This window comes from Anomaloglossus baeobatrachus, chromosome 1 (assembly GCF_048569485.1).
Source record: "Anomaloglossus baeobatrachus isolate aAnoBae1 chromosome 1, aAnoBae1.hap1, whole genome shotgun sequence".
Classification (NCBI taxonomy): domain Eukaryota; kingdom Metazoa; phylum Chordata; class Amphibia; order Anura; family Aromobatidae; genus Anomaloglossus; species Anomaloglossus baeobatrachus.
The window spans coordinates 345,473,429-345,500,893 of record NC_134353.1 but is presented as its reverse complement, the minus strand read 5'-3'; the positions used below and the strand labels follow the sequence as shown (position 1 = coordinate 345,500,893).

The 27,465-nt window shown below is 45.4% G+C and overlaps 1 protein-coding gene across 1 annotated transcript in view; it reads left to right on the top strand.

The window, feature by feature from the left end:
• The window catches only part of LOC142313478 (17-beta-hydroxysteroid dehydrogenase 13-like), a 149,571-nt gene that overhangs the window by 39,799 nt on the left and 82,307 nt on the right, over window positions 1-27,465 (top strand). The window contains exon 2 of the mRNA XM_075352397.1: window positions 26,575-26,682. Coding sequence (XP_075208512.1) covers window positions 26,575-26,682 — 108 coding nt within the window. The remainder of the gene's footprint in view (window positions 1-26,574; window positions 26,683-27,465) is intronic.

The following is a 27,465-nucleotide window of genomic DNA, read 5'->3' as shown; positions in this document are numbered from 1 at the left end:
ATTTGGGACATAAGAAATGTGACGGGGTGAACAGCAGACCAAGGAGAGACAACAGGCCGAGGATGATCCAACAGGTTTACTAACAGGAATACAGGAACAGCACACGACAAGTCCAAATAAAACAGATTCGGGGGCACCTCCCGATAATCCAAAGTGCCAGATCACGACGTAATAGTCCTTTTAAGAGTCCCAGAAATCCCACACAATCCACTGGACGGCGAGATCTGTCTGCAGAATCAGATCTCGCTCCCTTCCTCTTCAAAACTCAGCTCCCAACTAACTGCTCTAACATGTTCTTCTCTCCTGGGATCAGCCCCTTAGGTGGGCACACCTCCCCCTGGCCATTTGATGCATGAATGGACTTTAGACTGCTGGCTCTGTTCTGTTTACCAAGTTAGAAAAAACAAAAAGCAGCACCAAATGTGCACTACAGCACTAAACATTCCAAACTGTACTTATTTTAAAAATTTTGAGATTTTTGGCAAAAAATTGCAATTTCTTGAGCTGCTTCGCCACGTCACGGCAAATCTCATTTGAAGCAGTCCTACACTAAAATATTTTTATAAAATGTGCCATACGGCCTCACATATGAATAGTAGAACTGCTCTTAGCAGCACTCACCTGGTCTATTTCAATCCCGTACCCATGACTGAGTCATGGCTGTGGGCGGGACAGGTCCAAGCAAATGCTGCATGAAGTAAATAGCCTGTGGACAAAGCCTGATGACTTAATGTGAACAGTCACCAACCGCCAAAATCTAGACAGATGGAATACATCCCAAATTGGGGTGCAAAGCAAGGTGGAGGTCAACCACCGACCAATTCAATGAAGAAAAAACAAAAAGCAGCACCAAATGTGCACTACAGCACTAAACATTCCAAACTGTACTTATTTTAAAAATTTTGAGATTTTTGGCAAAAAATTGCAATTTCTTGAGCTGCTTCGCCACGTCACGGCAAATCTCATTTGAAGCAGTCCTACACTAAAATATTTTTATAAAATGTGCCATACGGCCTCACATATGAATAGTAGAACTGCTCTTAGCAGCACTCACCTGGTCTATTTCAATCCCGTACCCATGACTGAGTCATGGCTGTGGGCGGGACAGGTCCAAGCAAATGCTGCATGAAGTAAATAGCCTGTGGACAAAGCCTGATGACTTAATGTGAACAGTCACCAACCGCCAAAATCTAGACAGATGGAATACATCCCAAATTGGGGTGCAAAGCAAGGTGGAGGTCAACCACCGACCAATTCAATGAAGAAAAAACAAAAAGCAGCACCAAATGTGCACTACAGCACTAAACATTCCAAACTGTACTTATTTTAAAAATTTTGAGATTTTTGGCAAAAAATTGCAATTTCTTGAGCTGCTTCGCCACGTCACGGCAAATCTCATTTGAAGCAGTCCTACACTAAAATATTTTTATAAAATGTGCCATACGGCCTCACATATGAATAGTAGAACTGCTCTTAGCAGCACTCACCTGGTCTATTTCAATCCCGTACCCATGACTGAGTCATGGCTGTGGGCGGGACAGGTCCAAGCAAATGCTGCATGAAGTAAATAGCCTGTGGACAAAGCCTGATGACTTAATGTGAACAGTCACCAACCGCCAAAATCTAGACAGATGGAATACATCCCAAATTGGGGTGCAAAGCAAGGTGGAGGTCAACCACCGACCAATTCAATGAAGAAAAAACAAAAAGCATCACCAAATGTGCACTACAGCACTAAACATTCCAAACTGTACTTATTTTAAAAATTTTGAGATTTTTGGCAAAAAATTGCAATTTCTTGAGCTGCTTCGCCATGTCACGGCAAATCTCATTTGAAGCAGTCCTACACTAAAATATTTTTATAAAATGTGCCATACGGCCTCACATATGAATAGTAGAACTGCTCTTAGCAGCACTCACCTGGTCTATTTCAATCCCGTACCCATGACTGAGTCATGGCTGTGGGCGGGACAGGTCCAAGCAAATGCTGCATGAAGTAAATAGCCTGTGGACAAAGCCTGATGACTTAATGTGAACAGTCACCAACCGCCAAAATCTAGACAGATGGAATACATCCCAAATTGGGGTGCAAAGCAAGCTGGAGGTCAACCACCGACCAATTCAATGAAGAAAAAACAAAAAGCCTGGGTCTCAGCGTCCCATACACGGTAAGTTTTTTAACTGCATGAGAGGACACACACAAGCTAGGGACCCCAACGTGGAGAAATACTTTGGCGTAGTGTTGGGGCTCTTCTGCATTGATCAATTCAGTAGCTAAATTTCTCTTTATTCATATATTCATGGCAGTAATGCAGGTTCCATTTTTCACATTTCATTCTTACAAATAGCTATTGAATTTTTCATGTCAGTATTCACACAGCAGTTTCTGCTATTCCATGTATTCCCCTTCCATAGTCACTGGTGTGCATACCTTATCTCCCCATAGTGATGTTTTTTAGGTTTTTTGCACCCAGTTCAGACATAGAATGGAGTTCCAAACGTTATTCCTTAATGTTAGTAGTTTTTCGTTTGTGAACCCTCCCCACACACACCTATTGCCAATCCACATCGTATATATAGCCTGGGTCTCAGCGTCCCATACACGGTAAGTTTTTTAACTGCATGAGAGGACACACACAAGCTAGGGACCCCAACGTGGAGAAATACTTTGGCGTAGTGTTGGGGCTCTTCTGCATTGATCAATTCAGTAGCTAAATTTCTCTTTATTCATATATTCATGGCAGTAATGCAGGTTCCATTTTTCACATTTCATTCTTACAAATAGCTATTGAATTTTTCATGTCAGTATTCACACAGCAGTTTCTGCTATTCCATGTATTCCCCTTCCATAGTCACTGGTGTGCATACCTTATCTCCCCATAGTGATGTTTTTTAGGTTTTTTGCACCCAGTTCAGACATAGAATGGAGTTCCAAACGTTATTCCTTAATGTTAGTAGTTTTTCGTTTGTGAACCCTCCCCACACACACCTATTGCCAATCCACATCGTATATATAGCCTGGGTCTCAGCGTCCCATACACGGTAAGTTTTTTAACTGCATGAGAGGACACACACAAGCTAGGGACCCCAACGTGGAGAAATACTTTGGCGTAGTGTTGGGGCTCTTCTGCATTGATCAATTCAGTAGCTAAATTTCTCTTTATTCATATATTCATGGCAGTAATGCAGGTTCCATTTTTCACATTTCATTCTTACAAATAGCTATTGAATTTTTCATGTCAGTATTCACACAGCAGTTTCTGCTATTCCATGTATTCCCCTTCCATAGTCACTGGTGTGCATACCTTATCTCCCCATATGGCTGTGGGCGGGACAGGTCCAAGCAAATGCTGCATGAAGTAAATAGCCTGTGGACAAAGCCTGATGACTTAATGTGAACAGTCACCAACCGCCAAAATCTAGACAGATGGAATACATCCCAAATTGGGGTGCAAAGCAAGGTGGAGGTCAACCACCGACCAATTCAATGAAGAAAAAACAAAAAGCAGCACCAAATGTGCACTACAGCACTAAACATTCCAAACTGTACTTATTTTAAAAATTTTGAGATTTTTGGCAAAAAATTGCAATTTCTTGAGCTGCTTCGCCACGTCACAGCAAATCTCATTTGAAGCAGTCCTACACTAAAATATTTTTATAAAATGTGCCATACGGCCTCACATATGAATAGTAGAACTGCTCTTAGCAGCACTCACCTGGTCTATTTCAATCCCGTACCCATGACTGAGTCATGGCTGTGGGCGGGACAGGTCCAAGCAAATGCTGCATGAAGTAAATAGCCTGTGGACAAAGCCTGATGACTTAATGTGAACAGTCACCAACCGCCAAAATCTAGACAGATGGAATACATCCCAAATTGGGGTGCAAAGCAAGGTGGAGGTCAACCACCGACCAATTCAATGAAGAAAAAACAAAAAGCAGCACCAAATGTGCACTACAGCACTGTTCACATTAAGTCATCAGGCTTTGTCCACAGGCTATTTACTTCATGCAGCATTTGCTTGGACCTGTCCCGCCCACAGCCATGACTCAGTCATGGGTACGGGATTGAAATAGACCAGGTGAGTGCTGCTAAGAGCAGTTCTACTATTCATATGTGAGGCCGTATGGCACATTTTATAAAAATATTTTAGTGTAGGACTGCTTCAAATGAGATTTGCCGTGACGTGGCGAAGCAGCTCAAGAAATTGCAATTTTTTGCCAAAAATCTCAAAATTTTTAAAATAAGTACAGTTTGGAATGTTTAGTGCTGTAGTGCACATTTGGTGCTGCTTTTTGTTTTTTCTGTTTACCAAGTTGTAGATTGGAGAAGTCCCATGCTGAGAAGAACAACATATATATGCAACCCCCACCAAATCAATGACAATAGCTACTGCTGAAGCCTGATTGCAATATGATACAGGCTGGGGGGGTATGGTAACTTACATCCCAAGACATAGTATTACAGCAAATACAGTGAGAAGGCAAAACACATCATGACAATTCCTTCCCCTCCCAACTTGTGTACGTACTAGGGACCTCTACAGGTCGCTGGTTAAGTACACGCAGGCATGGCTGACAGGACTCAAGGCTCCACTTGCCTGGACAGTCCATCTGCATTTTGGTGTTGGCTGCCCCTTCTATATTGTATGGTAAAGTTATAGGGCTGCAGAGCCAGGCTCCATCGCAGTAATCGTCCATTGTCCCCAGAGACTCTGTTCAGCCAGGTGAGGGGATTGTGATCAGTAACCACAGTGAATTCTCGTCCATACAGATACGGCCGTAGTTTCTTAAGGGCCCACACTACAGCCAGACATTCTTTTTCAACAGTTGCATAGGCCACTTCTCGGTCCAGCAGTTTCCTGCTGAGGTAGGCAATGGGGTGTTCGCCCCCAGCTGCATTCACCTGGCTGAGGACAGATCCCAGTCCATAAGCAGAGGCGTCCGTTTGCACAATAAATCTCCGCTTGTAGTCTGGAGCAGCCAGGACAGGATCGCAGACCAGAGCGTCCTTCAGCCGGTTAAAAGCCTCATCACAGGCTGGAGTCCAGATCACCAGCCGGGGCATTGTTTTCTTGGTCAGGTCGGTAAGAGGCTTGGCCACAGTACTGAAATGAGAAACAAATTTTCGGTAATAACTGGCAGTGCCCAGAAAAGCCATAACTTGTTTCTTAGTTTGGGGTACAGGCCAGTCTCTAATAGCCTGGATTTTGGCAGGCTCAGGACGGAGCTTCCCTCCTCCCACTCTATGCCCTAGATATTGGACTTTACACATCCCCAATTGGCATTTATCGGGTCGAATAGTTAGGCCGGCTGCCAGAATCAGGTCCAAAATAATGGCTACTTGATTCAGATGTTCCTCCCATGTGTGGCTGAAGACGGCGATATCATCCAAGTAGGCACAAGCAAAGTCACCACATCCCCGAAGGATCTGGTCCACCATTCTCTGGAAGGTGGCCGGGGCATTTTTCATTCCAAAAGGCATGCTTAGAAATTCATACAGACCAAAGGGGGTTATAAAAGCGGACCGTTCTCTCCCTTCATCCGTTAGAGGGATCTGCCAGTATCCCTTACTGAGATCCAAGGTAGTGACATATCGGGACCCAGCCAGTCGGTCTAGAAGTTCGTCAATACGAGGCATTGGGTAAGGATCGCTGACGGTATGGTCGTTTAGTCGCCGATAGTCCACACAAAATCGAGTACTCCCATCCTTCTTGGGTACTAACACCACAGGGGAGGCCCAAGGGCTACGGGAGGCCTGGATTACCCCAAGCTGTAACATCTCCTCCAGTTCGTGCTGCATGGTGTTTCGAACTGATTCAGGTACCCGGTAAGGAGCCAGTTGTATGGGACGGATGCCCTGAGTGTCCACATGATGTTGGGTGACGGTGGTTCGACCTGGTTGGGATGAGAAAGCAGCCCGTCTCTGTTGATGCACTTCCAGCATCTGGATTTTCTGTAAGGAGTCCAGGTGATCTCCCAGGGGAACCTGTTCCACAGTGGATGGGGCTCTCGCTGCTTCCACGAGATCAGGCAGAGAGTCCTCATCCTCTTGACCATCTTCTGAAGCCAACCGACAGCTTGCTATCATTGGAATGTTCCGGTCATGGTACTCCTTAATCATATTCACATGGACAGTCTTTTGCCTTAGCCCCTGATCATCTAAAGCAAGAAGGTAATTGGTATCATTCAGTTTTCTGAGAACCCGGAAGGGACCCTCCCATGTGGTCTGCAGTTTATTCTGCCGATGGGGAACAATCATTAAGACTTGTTGTCCTTCTACAAACTCCCGATAGCGTGCTTTACGGTCATACCATGTCTTCTGTCTGGTTTGAGCCATGCGCAAATGACTCTGGGCAAAACTAGCAAGTTGGGCCAGGGTTTCTCGCAGCTTTAGGACATAAGGGACAACAGGGGTTCCTGTATCTTCAACTTGCCCCTCCCAGTATTCCTTGAGCAGGGTTAAGGGTCCTCGGACCTTTCTTCCATAGAGTAGTTCAAAGGGGGAGAACCCAGTGGACTCCTGGGGAACTTCCCGATAGGCAAACAAGAGATGGGATAGGTACTTCTCCCAGTCTGAATCTCGGTCCGTGAAGGCCCTCAGCATATTCTTCAGAGTGCCGTTGAATCGTTCACAAAGTCCATTTGTTTGGGGATGATACGGGGTCGTTCGGATCGCTCGTACTCAACAGGTGCGCCACAGACACTGGACCAACTCTGACATAAACTGGGAGCCTTGGTCCGACAAGATCTCACTGGGGAAACCTACTCTGGTAAAAATAATAACCAAGGCCTCGGCCACCTTGGCTGCAGAGATACTTGACAAGGCCACGGCTTCTGGATATCGGGTGGCATAGTCCACAACAGTGAGAATGTACTGCTTTCCAGATTTACTTGGTTTAGCCAGAGGTCCAATGATATCAACAGCTGCTCTTTGAAAGGGTTCTTCTATTATAGGGAGCGGTTGCAGGGGTGCCTTTGGGTGATCTCTGGGTCGCCCTCTACGCTGACATATGTTACAAGTTCGGCAGAAATGCGCCACTGCTTGGGAAATCCCCGGCCAATAAAAAGTTTGAGTCAATCGTCTCTCGGTGCGGGTTTTCCCTTGATGGCCAGCCGTAGGAATGTCATGAGCCAGGTGTAATAGGGGAATTCTGTACTTCTGAGGAACAATCAGCTGTTTGCTATAAGTCCAGGGCTTATCTAGGGAGTCGGCATTGGCAACCCGATACAGAAGTCCATTTTCTCTGATAATTCTTTCTCCGTTCTCCCCTAGCTGCCCTATTTCAGCTCGGGCTCTAAAACTAGCAAGGGTGGGGTCAGTCTCTACTTCTTGTCTAAACTGAACTTTATCCCAAGTAACATTCATATTATCCCCACAAGAAGAATCACTCACCGGCTGTAATGGCAGTTCTGGTGCCCTCATTTCCATGGATGGGTTGTACACGTCCACATGGGCTGCTCTCTTGGCTTGACTTCTGGTTACCGCACCGACAAAGTGGCAATGAAGATTCCCCACATCATTTCCTAGAAGAACGTCTGCAGGGAGGCCGCTCATCACACCGACCACACATTGTTTTGCCCCAAAGCCATAATCCAGGGTCACACTCGCTCTTGGAATATATCTCTGGGTACCTCCTGCCAGTTCAACGGCAATTCCTGGTCCCTTTTGAATTGCCTGTGGTTGAATTACTCGGGGATCGGCTATGGTGAGGAAAGCCCCAGTGTCACGGAAGCCAACAACTTTTTGGCCATCCAGCACGACCTCCTGTAGATGTTTGTCCTGAAGATCAGAAGAACAGGTGGCTGGAGCTCGCACCCCATAAACTCCGGGTAGGGGAGCCAGGATATCTGAGTCACTTGGCAAGTCATCAGGCACAGAATCCAGCTCTTCTCCTGGTGAAGATGTCTGTAGATAATGAACAGGCAAAGGCGGTCTGTAGCTGTTCTGTCTCCGAACACCTGGACATTGGAATTGCATGTGCCCAGGCTGCCCACACCCATAACATCTGCGCTCTGGGATTCTTCCTCCACGTCGTATTCCCAAAGGTGGAGCATGAGTAATGCGAGGCACAGTCACACGAAGGTCCCCATGAGTTGACGGTCTAGGGTGATGGTGAACATTGGGGCCAGAAGGACCAGGGGCCGCCAGCGTTGGGGGTTTGGTGGTTTTCTTCTCACTGGGTAGTAGTTTTTTCCACTGAGGCTTGATGGTGAGAGCCTCATCAGCTAGAGCTGCAGCTTCCTCCACAGTGGCTGGTCTCCTTTCACGCACCCATTCCCGGATCTCAGCGGGGCACTTGAAGTAAAACTGCTCTTTTAGGAGGACCTGGAGGACGGTCTCCAAGGTTAAGGCCTCCTCTGCCTCCAACCAACGATGCCACAGATGTTTGAGTTTGTGGGCATACATCTTGAAGGACACTTCCTCATCACATGCTAGAGTACGGAACTGAGTCCTGTAAGTGTCTGGCGTTACAGCATAATGTTCTAGAATAGTCTGTTTAATATCCGCCTACTCACAGTTCCACCGAGGGTCCATAGCTCTATAGGCTGCAGCAGCTCCACCCTCTAAGAGCCCAACCAGATGCCGAACGCGCTCCCTTTCTGGGACTTCCATTAATCGACACTGATGCTCAAAGTCCTGGAAGAAGCCCTCAATGTCACCAGCAGCTTCATTAAACTGCTTGAAGTCTTTGCGGGACACCCTGGGAAGTTCCCTCATGATGGGTGCTGGGGTTACAGTCTGTCTGGAACCTCTCGCGGCTTCCACAGCGAGCTGCTTATCCAGCAATGCCATCTCCTCCATCCTGCGCTCCTTCTCTTTAGCTCCACGCATGACCTCCATCTTATATTCTATGGTGGTCTCCTCTCCCAGCAAGGCCATCTCCTCCTCGTACCACACAACCTATTGACTTTTTTGGGTATTTACCTCCGGCTCCCGTCTTTGCTCCTCTTGCTGTGGAAATTGTTCCTCGGTGCCATCTTGCAGGCAAGCGTTTTCCAATGCCTCAATTAGTTGCTCCTTAGAGAGTCCTTTGTAGCCGACACCTAATTCACGGGCCTTTGTTTGTAGGCTCACCACAGTCCAGTTCCTGTATCCTGAGGTTCTGGTTTCAGACGTTGATTGGCCGTTGTCCTCCATTTCTTCTGCTCTGATCCCGCCGCTGCCACCAGTTTGTGACGGGGTGTACAGCAGAGCAAGGAGAGACAACAGGCCGAGGATGATCCAACAGGTTTACTAACAGGAATACAGGAACAGCACACGACAAGTCCAAATAAAACAGATTCGGGGGCACCTCCCGATAATCCAAAGTGCCAGATCACGACGTAATAGTCCTTTTCAGAGTCCCAGAAATCCCACACAATCCACTGGACGGCGAGATCTGTCCGCAGAATCAGATCTCGCTCCCTTCCTCTTCAAAACTCAGCTCCCAACTAACTGCTCTAACATGTTCTTCTCTCCTGGGATCAGCCCCTTAGGTGGGCACACCTCTCCCTGGCCATTTGGTGCATGAATGGACTTTAGACTGCTGGCTCTGTTCTGTTTACCAAGTTGTAGATTGGAGAAGTCCCATGCTGAGAAGAACAATATATATATGCAACCCCCACCAAATCAATGACAATAGCTACTGCTGAAGCCTGATTGCAATATGATACAGGCTGGGGGGGTATGGTCACTTACATCCCAAGACATAGTATTACAGCAAATACAGTGAGAAGGCAAAACACATCATGACAAGAAACTACTGTGGTATCCTTCATAGTTTCATAGTTTCATAGTTTTTAAGGTTGAAGGGAGACTCTAAGTCCATCTAGTTCAACCCGTAGCCTAACATGTTGATCCAGAGGAAGGCAAAAAAACCCCAATGTGTCAAATAAGCTCCAATGGGGAAAAAAATTCCTTCCTGACTCCACATACGGCAATCAGACTAGTTCCCTGGATCAACACCCTGTCATAAAATCCAATATACATAACTGGTAATATTATATTTTTCAATTAATGCGATCAGGCTCTGCTTAAATTTTACTTGTGAATCCCTCCTTAGTAAAATAAAACATAGAAATATAAATGTCTCCCTTACTGAGAATACCTTGCGGCAGTTCTGGCTTATTTTTTCTAATAGTACCCAACATGGTCATTTTTCTTTTCATCAATATCTGCCCTAATTGATATGATGTAAAAAAAATATTTGGCACATAACTATACTGGAAGGTAATCCATCAGCAGTATTGTAATAAGAAAATGTATGTATGTGTAAATCTGCATGGACCAAAAGGACCTAAATAAATTGATTAATAGTAGTAGATGTAATATATAGTCCAAAATGAGATTATAGCTCCTTTATTTTACTCATAAAATGGCTGGAGATCACTATGAAAGGCTATCGGTCATTTTTGACCGAAGAGTACAAGTGTATAAAAAATTGTGGTGCAAAAAGTAAACATAAAAAAATATATATAACAATACGCATAGTAAGAATGCCTCAAATGAGGAAAAGTCAATCAACCACAAGTTTCAGAACCGCATCTTGAATATTTTAAAAAATATTAAAGTTCAAAATCGGTCGTTTTTGACCGAAGAGAACAGCAGGGTTAATTGAAAAGAGTGCTGCCAGTTAGTGGCATCCTAAACGTGGCTGTTGGACTTCATTAGTGTCCCACTGGTGCAAAGCTATTTCCAGCACCTCTGCATTGCACCCTCAAGCTCATTTTTACTAAGCCATTATAATAGCAAACACTGAGGAAACTTAGTGGCTTCCTAAACGTGGCTGTTGGACTTCATTAGTGTCCCACAGGTGCCAAGCAATTTCCAGCACCTCTGCATTACACCCTCCTGCTCATTTTGCTACGCTATTTTTATAGCAAACTCATGGACTTCCTTGCTGCATTTCATCATTAGGAGGTATAGAAAGTGAGGCTTCCTTTACTGTCCTGGTACCCACAGAACACGGCCACTGTACCCACCTGCCCACTTTTGCCACGCTATTTAATTTGCCCAAACAGCTGACTCTTTTTCTGCCATTCTAAAATTGTTTGGAATACTAAGTTAGTGTTCCTTTGCTGCCAAGCAAGGTGCAACACATGGGCATTCTACACTCCTTTCCATTTGTGGAACGCAATTATTAACTGCAGGTAGTCCAGCCAATCTTTGACGAAGGTGCAGGCGTGGAGATAATGTTTCCTTCATCCAATGGTGGTTCTCTCGATGTCTGACAGCTCAACAATACCATCTGTTTTTACTTACAAAACAAGTGACGACCTGCCAATCACACTCCTGCTTACGGGTAAAGGGGTGGAAGTTCAGTGTGAAAAAAGCATGTGTGACTGCTGTCCCCACAGTCACAGAGGATGAAGAGCATGCAGATGCACTTGATGGGACAGGCGGTGGTTGCACAGCCTCGCTAGGCCGCATTGTAGCACAGTGAAATTCCCATTTCGACTTATGCTTCATTTTAAGTCTTGTATTTGGTGGGCTCCCCAGTATGCAGCAAAACCACGCAACATGAAAAGCACTGTATGCAGTTGGGTTCATAAATGATTGTCTAACTTTCCAAAAAAACAAACAATAAGAACCATGCATAAAATTGAAATAATAGAACAATCTATTCAGTTGCCTACTACTTGCTAATCCCTCTGCGTAGCAGCAGTAATTGTGTGTTTGTGTGTGTGTGTGTGTGTGTGTGTGTGCAAACACGACTTACTAGTGGCGCATCACAAGAGCTTCCCAGTTATCTACCTAAACATAGTCAAAACACATTACCCCCCCTGAATACCCTTGTTAGCTGAAGCCTCACAGATAATGCAGATGATAACAGTGTGAATGCAAACCACACAGCTCTGCAACACAGTCATGGAAATCTTGAAAATCAACAGTCAATGCAAACATGTGTCGCTGTCCCTCTATGATTTAAACTGTACGTGACAATTTGAAAGTGCAGAGGCAGCAAGTCTGATTGTCTATATAGTCATCCTACCCAGAACAGATATGTGTTTTGATAATAAAACAAAGTGTTGCGTGCATGCATTACTGTCTGGGCACAGCCTACCATACCGGGTACTGTGATGTCCATTTGCCATAAATACAGACTTTACGCTCCTATCATGGTAAACAGTATAGACAGCACCGGAAGAATGTTGGTCTGTGGCACAGGATGCTGCTCACTGGCGTTACGGTACTCCTCACCAAGGTCCAAAATTACTCCCCTCACAATTGAATGAAGTGTTTCCGCGGTTGCTCCTTGCTGTAACACACACCTTTATCTTTTCATTCTGTTCATAGACAGCATCTCCAAGTCCACACCCGAAGATCGTTTTGCTATTGCTATAGTGACCAAACAGACAAAAGCAGCTCCAAAAAAACAGCAGCCCCTTGTGTGTAGTCTGCAACAATGCATGCAATGAACGGCAAATAAGCATGTTGCATTGACAGTGGCTAAAGCTGAGCAATACATCCTCACGCTATCAATTCATATCCATGTGACACTTCATGGTGGAAGTACTCAAAGTTGAGATTTTTTGCCTTCTACTTACAGATTGTTACAGATTACATGACTTGGGTGATCCTTTGCTATGTCCAAAAAATTCCCAGGCTAGGCCAGGCTTACAGCCCATGCGAACTGCATAGCCAACATGACTTATGCTCATAGGCAGAGTTGTGGCCGAGGATTTTGTTGTTGACGTGCTTCCAGTACTTTGTCTTTGTCCAGGAAGACACAACATAAACTCGTCGTCAGTAGCATCCTCCTCCACCTCCTCTGCTGACGTCATCGATTGGCTCACTTTGGTTTGACAGCAAGTGGTGTCTCCAACCTCATCATCACCCTGTGTGTTTTCATTCCCCTCGTCCTGAGTCCTCCGTGACAACCTCTTCCTGCTCTGACCAAATAGCAAAGTTGACATTACAATCAGGTATCTGAGTCTCCTCATCATGTTACCCATTGTCTCCACCAGGATGATGTACGGTTTGGAAATGAGGGTGTACACATTATGCTCAGCACCTTCTTCATCGGGGCCTGGATCCAACTCACAAACCTTCTGGCCGTCTGTGCAAATAATTTCCCCTGTCTCCTGTAACTCGCTGCCTCAACACGTCAGATTATCTGCTACACCCGCAAGCTTCAACCTGAACCTGAAAACTCATCTGTTCATAAATGACTAAAACCATTAAATGACACCACCACCGTGCGGAGCTTCTGCCCAACCTACACCCCACCTACTGTCTCCTCCCCAAAATACTTTACAATGTAATCCCGCAAGGGCTGGGTCCTCTGCCCTCTGTACCAGTCTGTCTATTGTTACTTGTATATGTATTCTGTATGTAACCCCCTTGTCATGTACAGCACCATGGAATCAATGGTGCTCTATAAATAAATAATAATAATAATAACTTCTTTGTCTGTACTCACTGCAGCTTTGGAGCAGACCTCTGATTCATAGGCTATAGTGTGACTGAACAGCTCTGCAGACTCAACCATCTCTGTTACCCCATACTCAGCAGGGCTGGTGGAAACTTGAGATCTGTTAGGAAGCAAGTGCGATTGGGTTGACACCACAGTGGAATGGAGTATTTGTGATATTGAACTTGAGGTGGAGGAGAGGCCACTTTATGGCGCACTTGAGATCCATTGAAGCAGCTTCTGTTTTGGTGCCTCATCTACATTTGTTAGCGATGGTCGTGTCCATGAAAAAAGGATCATATCTGATTATCCACGGGAAGAACTACACCTGTTATTTTGGCTGTTATTTGTTGTTACGAATCGGTGCCGCAGTAAACGCAAGCAACCTGCTGCGGTTCCAGTTGCGCCCAGGTGTCAGCTGCCATTTAGAGCTGTGCCTCAGGTTGTCCGTGTGCGTGTGCTGATTTACCCCAGCCTCAGCCTAACTCCAGTGTTTAGCCTACTGAGTATGCTCAGCCTGACTGTGCCATTCCTGAGGCTAAGTCTTCATTTCGGGCTACAGCGCATGCTCATTTGCACTGTGCCTGAGTCATTCTGCGACCTGTGGTTCCACACACTTACACAGGGCCCTGGGGCTTGCCTCACTCTCGGGAGGCCACTACAACTAACTGCACCCAACATCAGCCCCAGGTGTCCCCTTACACTGCAGTGGCAGTCCCCACTGACCACAATCCCGAGAGTGGCGTCACGAAACTACATATAAAGAAGCAACCTACCTGTAACCAGACTGTTCCTCCACGTGGAGTCCCTGAAGGTAACGCACCGACACAACACCTGTGGGGCTTCACACTTAGTGCGAAAAGCCTCTTTGCACAGGTACTTGCACTCCGTGCCGGGTCTAAGTCCTGTGTTGTGCCTAGACAGCATGCTGAAGTGGATAGTCTTTTTTTCAGAGACTGTATTTCATGCTACTGAGCATGCTCAGGCACTTACTGCATCAGAGGCTAGGTCCGGTAATGAACTCTTTGGCCCTGTCCCTGATGTGGGGGGCCCATATAGACCACAGGGCATCAGGTGTCCTGACGATGTGGCCAGGCCACTCCCAACTGGCTTGCAGAGGCCCATCCCTATGACTTGTCACCTCATTATTGTTGGTCAGACGATGACTGGTGAGGTGTTTGGGTCGTGGCAGCCATGAGGTCATTATTGAAGTGGCAGTTCCGAATAGGACGCTAGTTATTCCACTCATGACGTGTCACTCTGCTTTTGTCTCCAGGAGGTGCATTGTGGTCCACACTGGTTTGGGGCGGACCCAGGTTATAAAAGGGGCTGAAGCCAACAAGGAGGTGCGCAGTCTTCTATTATGCTCCGAAAGAGCACACCTCCATGTGTTGAACCCATTGCGGCTTTAGGCCAGAGGTAGGCAGGGATAGGACATCGATGCAGGCCGCCACCACAGTTGGTAACGCAGTACGGTTAAGACCAGCCTCTGTCCTACCAGTCCTGCTAGTCCAGCCCAGTGGCATTAATAGGCCTGCTGCTGCTGATGCATCTGCTGTCCACAGGTGTGGCCCCTATGCACACGGACAGCGTACCCAATGTCCCCTGTGTTGTTAACAGGGAGTTCCTGGGCTGGGTGGCGTGTGGACCCTGTGACGCTAACAGGGCTCCCAGTCTTAAGATCCGAGTGGCGTCTAACTCGGTTCAGGCTACTATTAGTTTCATAGCCACTCAGCTCTGTATCCTCCACCTAACCTTCCAGTTGCCAGCCTCTCCTTTTCCATCTGGGAGCACGGTGGACACCGACTGGCGATGGGAATATATACCTTTCTCTTTCTTTTCTTCTTAATTTTTTTATATAGTGTTAACATAGTATATACCACCTTATCCAAATCTGCCATTCCCACCATAACAGATGTTGTTTCTTCAGCAAATGTTACTGTTGCTTAACCACCAAACCCACGGACACAAACTTTTTTTCCCTTTCCAACACACCTGTTCCCCTTTCCACCAGCATCTGTCCTTTTTCAACTCATTTTGTATATGACCAAAAGTGCATCTCTGCGGGGACACTGTACTCAACGCCGTCTCAGCACAGCAGTCAGCCCTCGGTCCCTCAGATCTGGACAACTAAAAGACCATTTCCTCCTATCCATGACAAAGCGTTGAGATTCACTCTGCAGCACAGGTGTTTAGTGGAAAAGCAAATCTAAGATTGCGTACCACCTTCTGCTGATACTCCTGCATACGTGCGTCCCTTTCTATGGCTGGAATTATTTTGCAAAATTTTGTGTTGTACCGGGGATCTAACAGTGTGGCAACCCAGTAGTCAGCATTACTTCGAATTCGTACAATCCGAAGGTCATGTTGTAGGTAGTCCAGCAAGAAGGCGCTCATGTGTCTTGTGCATCCAGGAGGACCAAGTCCTTGCTTTGTTGGTGGCGGAGAGGTGAAAATCGTGCCTCCTTCCTCTGCCTTCTCCCCCCAACCTCGCACAACCGAAATGTGAGCAAGCTCTCCCTCATCTGCTGAATCTTCCATGCCCATCGCCAGTTCGTCCTCCATTTCTTCATGGGCACTTGCACCTTCCTCAACTGTTTTGCTGATTCTATGCACCCTTGTTAATCCCTCTCCCCCACCATCCCATGACTGCCGCCTAGGTGCCGCTGACCGTCTGGACCTTGTAGATCTTGTTATCCCTTCCGCATATGACTCCTCCTGTACTTCCTCCCCTTCCTCTTGTCCCAACACCTGACTCCGAATAATGCTTACAGTGTGCTCCATCATGTAGATGACCAGAATTGTCACGCTGAAAATGGCATCACCAGTGCTAAACATCTTCGTCGACATTTGTAAACTGTGTAGAAGGGTGCATAGGTCCTTGATCTGACACCACTCCAGCAGTGTGATCTGCACCACCTCTGGATCAAGTTAGCCCAGGGTATACGTCATAACGTATTTCAGCAGGGCTCGGCGGTGCTGCCACAGACGCTGCAACATGTGCAGATTCTGGAACTGCAGCCTTCTACAGGTATTGATCAACTTGGGCCCTGTGTAATTCCAAATCACTGTCTAGGGGTTAAAGGGTTTCAGGGTTATGGGGATCCAGCTTGGTGAGTGGCTTCCCTCTATTACAAAAATTGCTTTCACTTTCGATGGTAAGTACTTCCACCAGCTTAGGGGCACTGCGATGGGGAGTTGCAGTGCCCCATCGTATGCAAATCTGTTCCTTGGCTGGTGGGAGGAAACTATAGTGTTTAGCAGCCAACTTGATATGGAGGACATCGTTTTATGGGTCTGATACATCGATGATGTTTTTGTAATATGGAAAGGCCAGGAGGAGAGCTTCCATAGTTTCGTTCAAGCTCTAAACCATAATGACATTGGTTTGCGTTTCACTTTTAAAACAAACTGTGATAAACTTGCCTTTTTGGATATTCTGGTTGAGAGAGGCCCGGGTGGTCGCCTTGTTACAGGTACTTATAGAAAGGAGACATCTTCAAATTCCCTACTTAGATGGGATAGTGCACACCCGAAGTCGCTGAAAACAGGTATCCCTAAAGGACAATTTATAAGAATGAAACGCAACTGTTCTGACAAGGACTTTAACGATCAGTCCTTGGATCTTATGGAGAGACTAGGGGAGAGAGGCTACCCAAGGAAGGTGGTGAAAAGGGCCTTTGAATCTGTGTCTTTGATGGATCGAACTAATGTCTTGAATCCCAAACACAAGCAAAATGAGAAAAATGATGTTATGAGATTTATCACCACTTTCAATAATCAAAAAAGAGAAAATTCAGCTCACCGAATTGCTGTGATCCGCTGTATTTCCAGGGAGGCGCACGGAAGGCTAGGCTGCCATGAAGGAATCAGGAAAGAAAAATTTCCAGCGCAGTCCAACTTGTCATATAAAAATTCATCTTTATTAGTCAATCCATAAAAAAGGGGATTTACAAGCGGTCAGCAAGATATAGCATAGAAGTTATGCAGACCCCACAAAGCTACGCGTTTCGACGTGAGTCTTAATCATGCTCTGGATCCAAGCCCCGATGAAGAAGGTGAGAAATTTTTCTTTCCTGACACTTTCAATAATGGGGCGACTGACCTTAGAAGAACTTTGACAAAGTATTGGCCCATATTGAAAATGGATCCTGTCTTAAATAAATGCTTGCCGGATCACCCAGCGATTACCTTTCAAAAGTCCAGATCCCTTAAGGATAGGCTGGTACACAGCCATTACAGGGAGGGCAAATCAACACGGCCTATCAATGATGTAAGGGGTTGTTTTAAATGCCACGACTGCGTTAATTGCCAATTTGTTGAGGAGGGTAAGGAATTTGTGAATTCCACTAATGGAAGAAAATTTTAAATTAGATCACTAATTACATGTAAAACAAGAGGAGTGATCTATAGGGTGAGCTGCTGCTGTGGAAAATAGTATGTAGGTAAAACCATTAGGGAGTTCAGAAAAAGAATAGGTGAGCATAAGAACGACATTAAGAAAAATAATGATACACCAGTAGCCAGACACGCGAACACTTTCCATGGAGGGGGATGTAAAATCTATAAAGGTAATGGGGATTGACCATATTAGACCCCCACAAAGAGGGGGAAATTGGGACAGAAGAATCCTACAAAAGGAATATTTTTGGATCTACAGTCTTAACACCTTAGTGCCCGTAGGTATGAATGAACATCTTTCGTTCACCCCCTTTCTAGATGCACTTTAGTGGACAGGATCTATGTAGGAGGGATAGTCGATGATGAGTGGGGGCGCCACTGGCGTAGGTGTTTTTAGGGTGCCAACCTCTGCGGTTCAGGTAGGGTAAGATCTTTTTAGTGTCTAGGGATAGAAGGTAGTGGGCACTGATAGATTTCTTTTCCGTCTGTATGAGTGCATGGTTTCTGAGGTGGCCCTGATTATCCCATGTATCTAGTTCTGGTTTTTTTCTATGGGTGGCACAGTGGCTCAGTGGTTAGCACTGCAGTCTTGCAGCGCTGGGGTCCTGGGTTCAAATCCCACCAAGGACACTATCTGCAAGGAGTTTGTATGTTCTCCCCGTGTTTGCGTGGGTTTTTTCCGGGTACTCCGTTTTCCTCCCACACTCCAAAGACATACAGAAAGGGACTCTAGATTGTGAGCCCCAATGGGGACAGCATTGCCAATGTATGTAATTAATAGCGCTATATAAATAAATACAATTATTATTAATTATTATTATTATTTTCTTTCCTGATATCGTGCTGATCTGCCCTTCCTGTTTTAGGCTATAAAACATAAATGACATCTACCCAGATTAGCCTTTTCTTCATGGCCTCTATGTGGTCGTTTTTTCGTGTAACTTCTGTGACCCATATAGATATGTCATCTGGGAACTAGGTTTTTGCTAAAAGAATCCCTGGTACCATTGCTTTTACTGGTACTGATAACGAATTGAGGATGTAACCGTACATTGTGTAAGTTATGTTGTTACCGACACCGGTGGTTTCATACCCCGATGTATTACTATGCTTTATGCTGGAACGCTATTACTACGGGCGATATTGAGGATCTGTTTTTCTCCTCAGCGGGTAAATTGTTGTTCCAAGCACTCACTGACCGTAGCAGGTTGTTGTGGGTTAATGTGGGCGGAACTTCTGTTATGATGCGGCCGACATCACTAGCGGTGACGCTTTACTTCCGGGAATGGAATCCCCAGTGAAGACGTCACTGACGTGTCTTGACTACACTGAGCATGCGTGGGTTCTATAAAATGGCGCTGCCCATAGCTGACAGCGCGGCACATTTTGTTTGAGTCTGGCTGTGAAGGACGTGTCTGGTGAGTATACTTTGGTAGAATTACTGACCTTTTTTGTCTTCAGCATGAATGGACTCTGGGCTTATTATTGCTTCTCATTTATTTACAGTCCCTTGGGGCATAATATTATAATACTCGTCTAAATAATGACGATGTGCAGAGCATCATTGGAGAGACTCCCCTGAAGAGTTTTTTAAAACGAAACGCGTTGGGAGGATGCGTTTTCCCTGCTATCTTTTGACAAGGAGCAACAAGGTGTGACTTGGTATCTATGACACCACTGGATGGTGACCAATTGTCCTGAGCCTTGGCTTCTAAATTGATGCCCATCATCTGAATGCGGTAAGACCGTTTTTTTCTGGGGGGACCCACATTGTAGTGAGGAAGGTGGGATCCATTCTTTATTGCATCAGTCTTATACCAGCATTAGAAGTCCCATCATTCTGAACCATATCACCTGACAAAAAGGCGGTTCCTTGTGTGGGTGATGTGGGATTTATTATCCTGATTATTCATGTCTGGCTATTTGGGACGTTTCTGTTTATGTGCCTGACACCTGTCCCTAGTCCATTTGAGCTTGGTGGCTACTGTGGACTGTGTGCCTTCTGTTTTTATGACACGTTTTACTCAATGACTTTCTGTAATTTTTTAATACACTAATTAAAAGTTAATTTTTAGGTGTTTTTCTTTCTAAGGACTTTTCACCCCTTTGCTACATTTGATATATAATCCCCTTAGGGGTGTTTTTGACGGTACTTTTTGCTATTATTCTCCGAAAACATCCAGTACCAGCAAATAAAGTGTATAAATGTTATTGTAGCATAATTAAAGTGCTCATAACAAAAGTTCTTAGGGCAGGTACAGAGTAAAGAAACGTCAATGCATTTAAAGCAAAAAAAGGCTCTTCCCGCTTTGTGTCCTAGTAATTTGGTTCCTGTGACCTGTGGTTCTTGGGGGACACTTTCCTGCACTGGTCTTAGTACTGTCCTGCACACCTGCAGCAGGGAACCTCTCTGGGGTAAGCTTCCTCACTTGTCTACCTAGGCTCACTCTCTTGCAGCTAGGTTTAAGGCTTCTGGTGGGGAAGACTCCATTCTGTCCTTCTCTTCTCCTTTGCAGATTTACCAGGGGTTTGGAACTTCTCCCTGGTCTAGGTTTCTGCACCTGGCACACACGATTCCGGGAGTCCTGTCTGACTTCCACCGGCAGTCGTTCACTTTTCTCCTCACAGTCCACAGAGGTTCAGAGGTTGCCAGTAGAGCTCCTCACTGCTCGACCTCCAACCCTCAACTCCCTGTTTCTACTCTCCTGCCCCAAACTGACTCCTCCCCTTGGGCTTGGACAGGGGTGGTCAATTTGGTCTGGCTTGTGCATACCGGTGCTGGTCCCTTGGAGTTCAGGAATACATTACACCTTAAGTGGGTGCAATGCCCTGTGGCACCTGAGGTCGCAGGGGCGCCACAGGTGCAGAAGATAAACTGCAGCATGTCCATTTTTTATGTGTTTTTTTCCTGCATTTTTTATCGCTTCCACCCATTGACTTCATTAAAAAAATGCATGGCACAAAAATGCACCAAAAACGCATGTGTTTTTTGGTGCGTTTTTCTGCCAGGAGATGCAGATTTCATGCAGGAAATTTCTGCACCAAATCTGCAGCGCGCACACATCACCTTTCATTCCAACAAGAGAGATCAGCACTGAAAAGTCCATAAAAATTGAAAGACTTTATTTTTCCATAAAATCAAGGTGAGTAGGCAAAAGGAGAGCAAAAGGGCCACGAGTTTCTGTCCTGTGTGGACATAAGGATACATAAGGAGGAAATTTTGTACAATCAATGGGCATATGATAATGACAAGGAGGGTGTAAAAGAGGAAAGAGAATAACATGTTAAAATAAAAAAAATAGCCAAATAAATGAATTAATAATGGAGCCGTCAGGAAAGTCATTTTTAACATAAGTATCCAGTATGCCTCCTGATTCAATAGGGCTTGTCGTCTCCAATCACCACCTCTCACTGGCCTGTTAACCCTCTCGATCGCACACACACAAAGGTGCGCAGTATCACCTGCTCGAAGACTAAGAAAATGCTTAGAGATATTTGAAGGGTTAGTAATGTAACACCCCTTTTCTCCACTGCTGGGGCAGAGTGTTTGGTAGTTCTCACCTTGATATGACGCAGTGCCGCCACCCGAATCTTGCTAGGAGCTCTAGTGGAATGCAGAAGAGTCTTTGTCTTCTGCTAGGGATCGACTCTGGAAACCCCTGACCATGCTCTGTACACACTCACAATAACTGAGGTTAGAAATCTTAACAGGGTTATTAGCAGGAGGATTAGAACCAGAAATTGCAAAGGGAAATAGCAAGTAAGGGTACCTTCACACTTTAGCGATGCAGCAGCGATCCGACCAGTGATCTGACCTGGTCAGGATCGCTGCTGCATCGCTACATGGTCGCTGGTGAGCTGTCAAACAGGCAGATCTCACCAGCGACCAGTGACCAGCCCCCAGCCAGCAGCGACGTGCAAGCGACGCTGCGCTTGCACGGAGCCGGCGTCTGGAAGCTGCGGACACTGGTAACTAAGGTAAACATCGGGTATGGTTACCCGATGTTTACCTTAGTTACCAGCTCACACCACTTAACTTAGCGTGTGCAGGGAGCAGGAGCCGGCACTGGCAGCGTGAGAGCTGCGGAGGCTGGTAACGATGGTAAATATCGGGTAACCACCTTGGTTACCCGATGTTTACCTTGGTTACAGCTTACCGCAGGCTGTCAGACGTCGGCTCCTGCTCCCTTCACATTCAGGATTGTTGCTCTCTCGCTGTCACACACAGCGATGTGTGCTTATCAGCGGGAGAGCAACAATAAAAAAAACGAACCAGGGCTGTGTGTAACGAGCAGCGATCTCACAGCAGGGGCCAGATCGCTGCTCAGTGTCACACACAGCGAGATCGCTAATGAGGTCACAAAAAACGTGACTCAGCAGCGATCTCAGTAGCGATCTCGCTGTGTGTGAAGTACCCCTAAGGGTATGTGCACACGTTGCGTACTGCCCAGCACCGTAAAAGGTGCGCTTCAGAGCGCAGCTGAAAAGCTCCGTTCTGAAGCGCATGGTGCCGGCGAGAACGTGCGCTCTGCCTGCAGCTCCTGCCATAGACAGAGCAGGAGCTGCCGGCAAAGCGCACGGAAGAAGTGACATGCCACTTCTTTTTGCGCAGCGCTTTGGCAGTAGCCGAAGCGCTGCGCACTAAAACGCCACGTGCGCACGGCCCCTGCACAATCTCCATAGACTGTGCAGGGGACGCAGGACGCATGCAGTTACGCTGCGCTGCAAAGCGCAGCGTAACTGCATGAATTTACGCAACGTGCGCACATAGCCTAACAGTGAACAACAGGTAATGATTAATTAACAGGTAATAAACTAATTTCACCTAATCCCTCCACAATTTATCAGAAAATAACCCCATGTCAAACTCCATGGCACCCAAATGCATCTCAAGGCCCTGGCCAACTGGTCCAGGAAGCCATTATCTATCCCCCATTTCCTTGAGATAGCTGGATTGTTATTGTAAATAAGCACTTGTACCTTGCCCCTCCCCCCATCTCATTGTAGACTGTAAGCTCTCACGAGCAGGGTTGCCTTTTTTCCCTTTAAATATTGTATCTTCTATAATTGTTACTTGTTTATATATGTATATGTTTATGATATGTATATGTATATGATCCTCCTGAATTGTAAAGCGCTGCGGAATATGCTGACGCTATAGAAATAAAGATTATTATTATTATTATTATTATTATTATTATTATTAATAATGTTATGCAGTATTATACAGAAGTGCAGGAGGGATGCGTTGCAATAGACCTGAAGATTAGGGGTAATGCTTCTTCTTTAACCTACAACACACACTCTGCTGACTAATTACAATTTACCTACTAACAGCTGCAGCCTCACAATTAACACAGTCCCAAATGTGGGCCCCAGTTGCCGCAGATGTTGGTGCGCTTGCTGTATGCTGGTTAAGGTAATGAAGGCAGTATTTCCCCAGGGCTGGTCCTATACAAATTCCTAATTAGTGCAATCGAAAGTCCTCTTGAGCACACCCTTGTACTTTGCTTCAGCACACTTCTCAGACTGTAGAACTACAAGTCCCAGGTACACTCCGTTATGAATAACTTCAGTACACTTTTCCAGTAGTAGAACTACAAGTCCCAGCAATGCCTTACTCACTTCTGTCTGCAGCAGGTCTGTTATCTAAGACTATCCCACACTGGAGCTTCCGGCTCCAATGGCTTGGAGAGGATGGGTATGTGAGGCAAAATCCTTTTGAGTAGGCAGTTCCTCTCAATAGTATGTTCTATAGCATCATAACTCAGTCTCTCGTCACACGGAGTCGCTGCTTTACCCCTGCAAGATGGCTGAACCTCCTCACACTCCACAGTACAAACCCCACCTCCCTTCTTCTTCACCTTGTTCCACCAATCCATCTTAGTCTCTTCTGCTGCTCCTCCTCCCTCAGATTTGCAAGGCACCTTGGAAATTGTAGTTTTCTGCAGTTCAACCAAAGAAGCAGCATCTGTAGAAGTGAATGTGGGTGGAACTCTATAGCTAGCTCCCAAAGCAGGTACCACAATAGCATATGGACTTGTTTCAGCTATCTTATTGTGCAGCCAATATTAAATAAATTGCAAGCTTCACAATGTAGACCATAAGTGAAGTTGAATTGCGAATCAAAAATTGTTGTATCTTAAAAGTTTTCTTGTCAATCACATTATAAAAGTTCAATTTTTTTTTTAACAAAGTCACAACAGGAACATCTATTGAAACCACATTTGTAGAAACCTACATGCAGCAACCAAGTGCCATTCTATGAAGTACTATAACCTAGGGCCAAACTAGGGGACAAGGTATTACCCATTGTAGGTGCTGTTTGGGCAGAAAAAAACGCAACCCTTGTGAATGACAGCACAGAACATGGAAAAGGATAGAAGAGATTTATTGATAATCTGTTTAAAGGGAACCTGTCACCAGTTTTTTTAGTGTATGAGCTAAATACAACCACCCTACTCAGCCTCTGAGCTGCATTCTAAAAAGTTGTAAAAAGCTATATATTGGCTGTATACTACATGAGGGTGCCTAATGCAATCTGGGTCTGCACTGTTCTCTATATGGCGGCTGTATACTACATGAAGGTGCCCAATGCTATGAGGGTCTGCACTGTGCTATATGGCGGCTGTGTACTACATGAGGGTGCCTAATGCTATCTGGGTCTGCACTGTGCTATATGGCGGCTGTATACTACATAAAGGTGCCCAATGCTATGTGGGTCTGCACTGTGCTATATGGCGGCTGTATACTACATGAGGGTGCCTAATGCTATTTATGTCTGCATTGTGCTGTATGGCAGCTGTATACTACATGAGGGTGCCTAATGCTATGTGGGTCTTCATTGTGCTATATGCAGCCTGTATACTACATGAAGGTGCCTAATGCTATCTGGGTCTGCATTGTGCTATATGGGGGCTGTATACTACATGAAGGTGCCTAATGCTATCTGGGTCTGCATTGTGCTATATGGGGGCTGTATACTACATGAAGGTGCCTAATGCTATCTGGGTCTGCATTGTGCTATATGGGGGCTGTATACCACATGAGGATGCCTAATGCTATATGGGTCTGCATTGTGCTATATTGGGGCTGCTTAATGTTATATGGGGGTTGCATAGTGCCATATGGGGGCTGCATAGAGAACTATGGGGGCTTCATAAAATTATATGGAGGAATATGGGGGCTGCATACTGCTATACCCCCAGAGTTGTATGTCACCTCCACCCCAGTGCTGTATACCCCTTCAGAGCTGTGTGTACTCCCAGAGCTGCATGCCACCTCCCCACCTCAGAGCTGTTTGTCCCCCCACCCCAGAGCCACTGCCCCCCTCTAGAGCTGTATGGCCCCCATTGCTGTATATCTCTTTCCTCAGTAATATGTATGCCCTAAAGTAATGTGTATGTCCCCAGCCTCTCTTGTGATGTACTGTATATACAGCAGTGTTAGTGTTCTCTATGTTCGACCATGTCTGTTAGTGATGGCCACCAATCAGCGTGGCAAAGACACATGCCCAGGAGGAGCTGGATGGACACAAGAGGGGAGGTGAATGAGGCTGTTGCCGGCTTCCCAATATTAGAAATATCTCTAATGTGTCAGTGTGTGCATGTATGATGTGTATCTATGTCTGTCAGTGTATAGGACAGTGTATACATTTTTGTCTATTTATATGTGTTTTTGTGAATTTCCCTTTAAATATGTATGTGTACGTATGCCTGTATGTGTATGTATCTGTGCATGTCTATGTGTGGATGGGGCCCACTTAGACTCTTTCGCCCAGGGCCCACAAAAACCTGGAGCCGGCCCTGTGCGCATGTGTCAGCAGTGCAGAGCAAAGTGTGCTTGTACAAACCGCGATCTCCCTGCACAGGTGTGAGATTTTGTCTGGCTGTATGGACGGCGCAGGACGTTTCATCCACATCAATCACATCAGGAGGGCGGCAATTACCAACAAACAGGAGGGACAGAAGCCACTGCAAAGATGCCCTTGGGACCGCATCGGGGGTATTTGCGTACAGTGCTGGAGCTAGTCAAAAGGTTTTTGGGGCATATACAGTGGGGTCAGCACATAATATACAACTTTTTAGAATGCAGCACAGACGTGGAGTAGGGTGAGGGTATTATCTCATACACTAACACACTGGTGACAGGTTTCCTTTAATAGCAGAGAATTCTTTTACTGTACGTTGTAACAACATTAGGTTTGTAAACACATGAAGTAGTTTTTTGTTTGTATTGCAGTCTCCTCTATCTAATGTTAAGGGACCAATCCGGATATTTGTGATTTGTTAGTCTACTACATATTGCTCTCTCTTCCCGGAGGTATTGTCATTCTCAAAGCAATTCCTGTGAGCATGAATCATCTCACCCATGGGGATTTCACATATGTTACCCCCAGAGTGACATGATTCGCCATTCAAAATAGCATTGCCAGAGATTTGTTTGTGGTATGTGCATTTCAATGCGACCTGTACCGATGTTTCAGGTGGGAGTTACATCTAATAAATTCATAGAGCTAGGATGCTAATTATGGATAGATTTTAAATTATATTGTTTGTTGTTCAAATATTTCAGAAACTATGGCAGCATGTTATACCATCCAGAGCAAATAATGATAGTTAGCAATATAACGACCGTACTATGTTATACGGCTGGAAAAGGGGTTAGAATTTGAAAATATTAATTAGTAGATAGAATTTATTACTTAAGAAAATTTGGTTTGTGATCTTCAGTGTACATACAGATTCCATTAATGTATATCTACCGCTTTCTGCAGGATGGAATAGAAGAAACAGCAGAACAATGCCGGAAACTGGGAGCTAAAGCTTTTACGTATGTGGTAGACTGCAGTAAAAAGGACGAGATTTATTCTGCAGCTGACAAGGTAGGTATTCATTTTTTTTTCTTTTAAATCAAACAAATTTCATTATGCACAATATAGTCAGAACAGATCATGACATCATCATAATACAATATTATATATATATATATATATATATATATATATATATATATATACACATATATATATACACACACATATATATATATCTCAAGGTTCACAGTATTCTTTATATACCTACAAACAGCCCATCCCTTTTACCCCCCCACCCGTCCCACTATCCCCTTTACAAAACCCCCGGTGAGAAAAATTTGCAAGAGAAGTCTTACCAAATAAATGATCATAAAAGCAAACAATTAATGAGAACATTGCTGGCAAGTTCATCAGCAACCACAGATTAAGGGTGAGTGTTTTCACCTGAAACGCGTAGTGCTGGTCATGTCATTCTCTCTGTCTGCATGATGAAATAAAGACGTGATTCTTTGCCTGAAGAGCTGGACATCCTTTTCTTTTCTACATTATACCGGGCTGTGGCAGTGCCTGTCCGCGATCCAGGACGGAATCGGGATTGAGCCTCTACACGGTGAGCTGATTCACACAATTGAACCACAGAAGGACTTTGAATCCACTCACCCCATTGTTTACCAAATTTAGGAATGGTGCCTCTTTTGTTATCCATTCCTTTCTCCATTAAAATTTTTACTGTTTAGACTGGCAATTACCTCGGACATTCCAGGTGGGCTAGCAGCCAACCAGTGTCTAGCAATCATTTTCCTGGTCTGATACAGAATTTTCGATATTGCGAATTGTGTAGCAGCAGGGCCC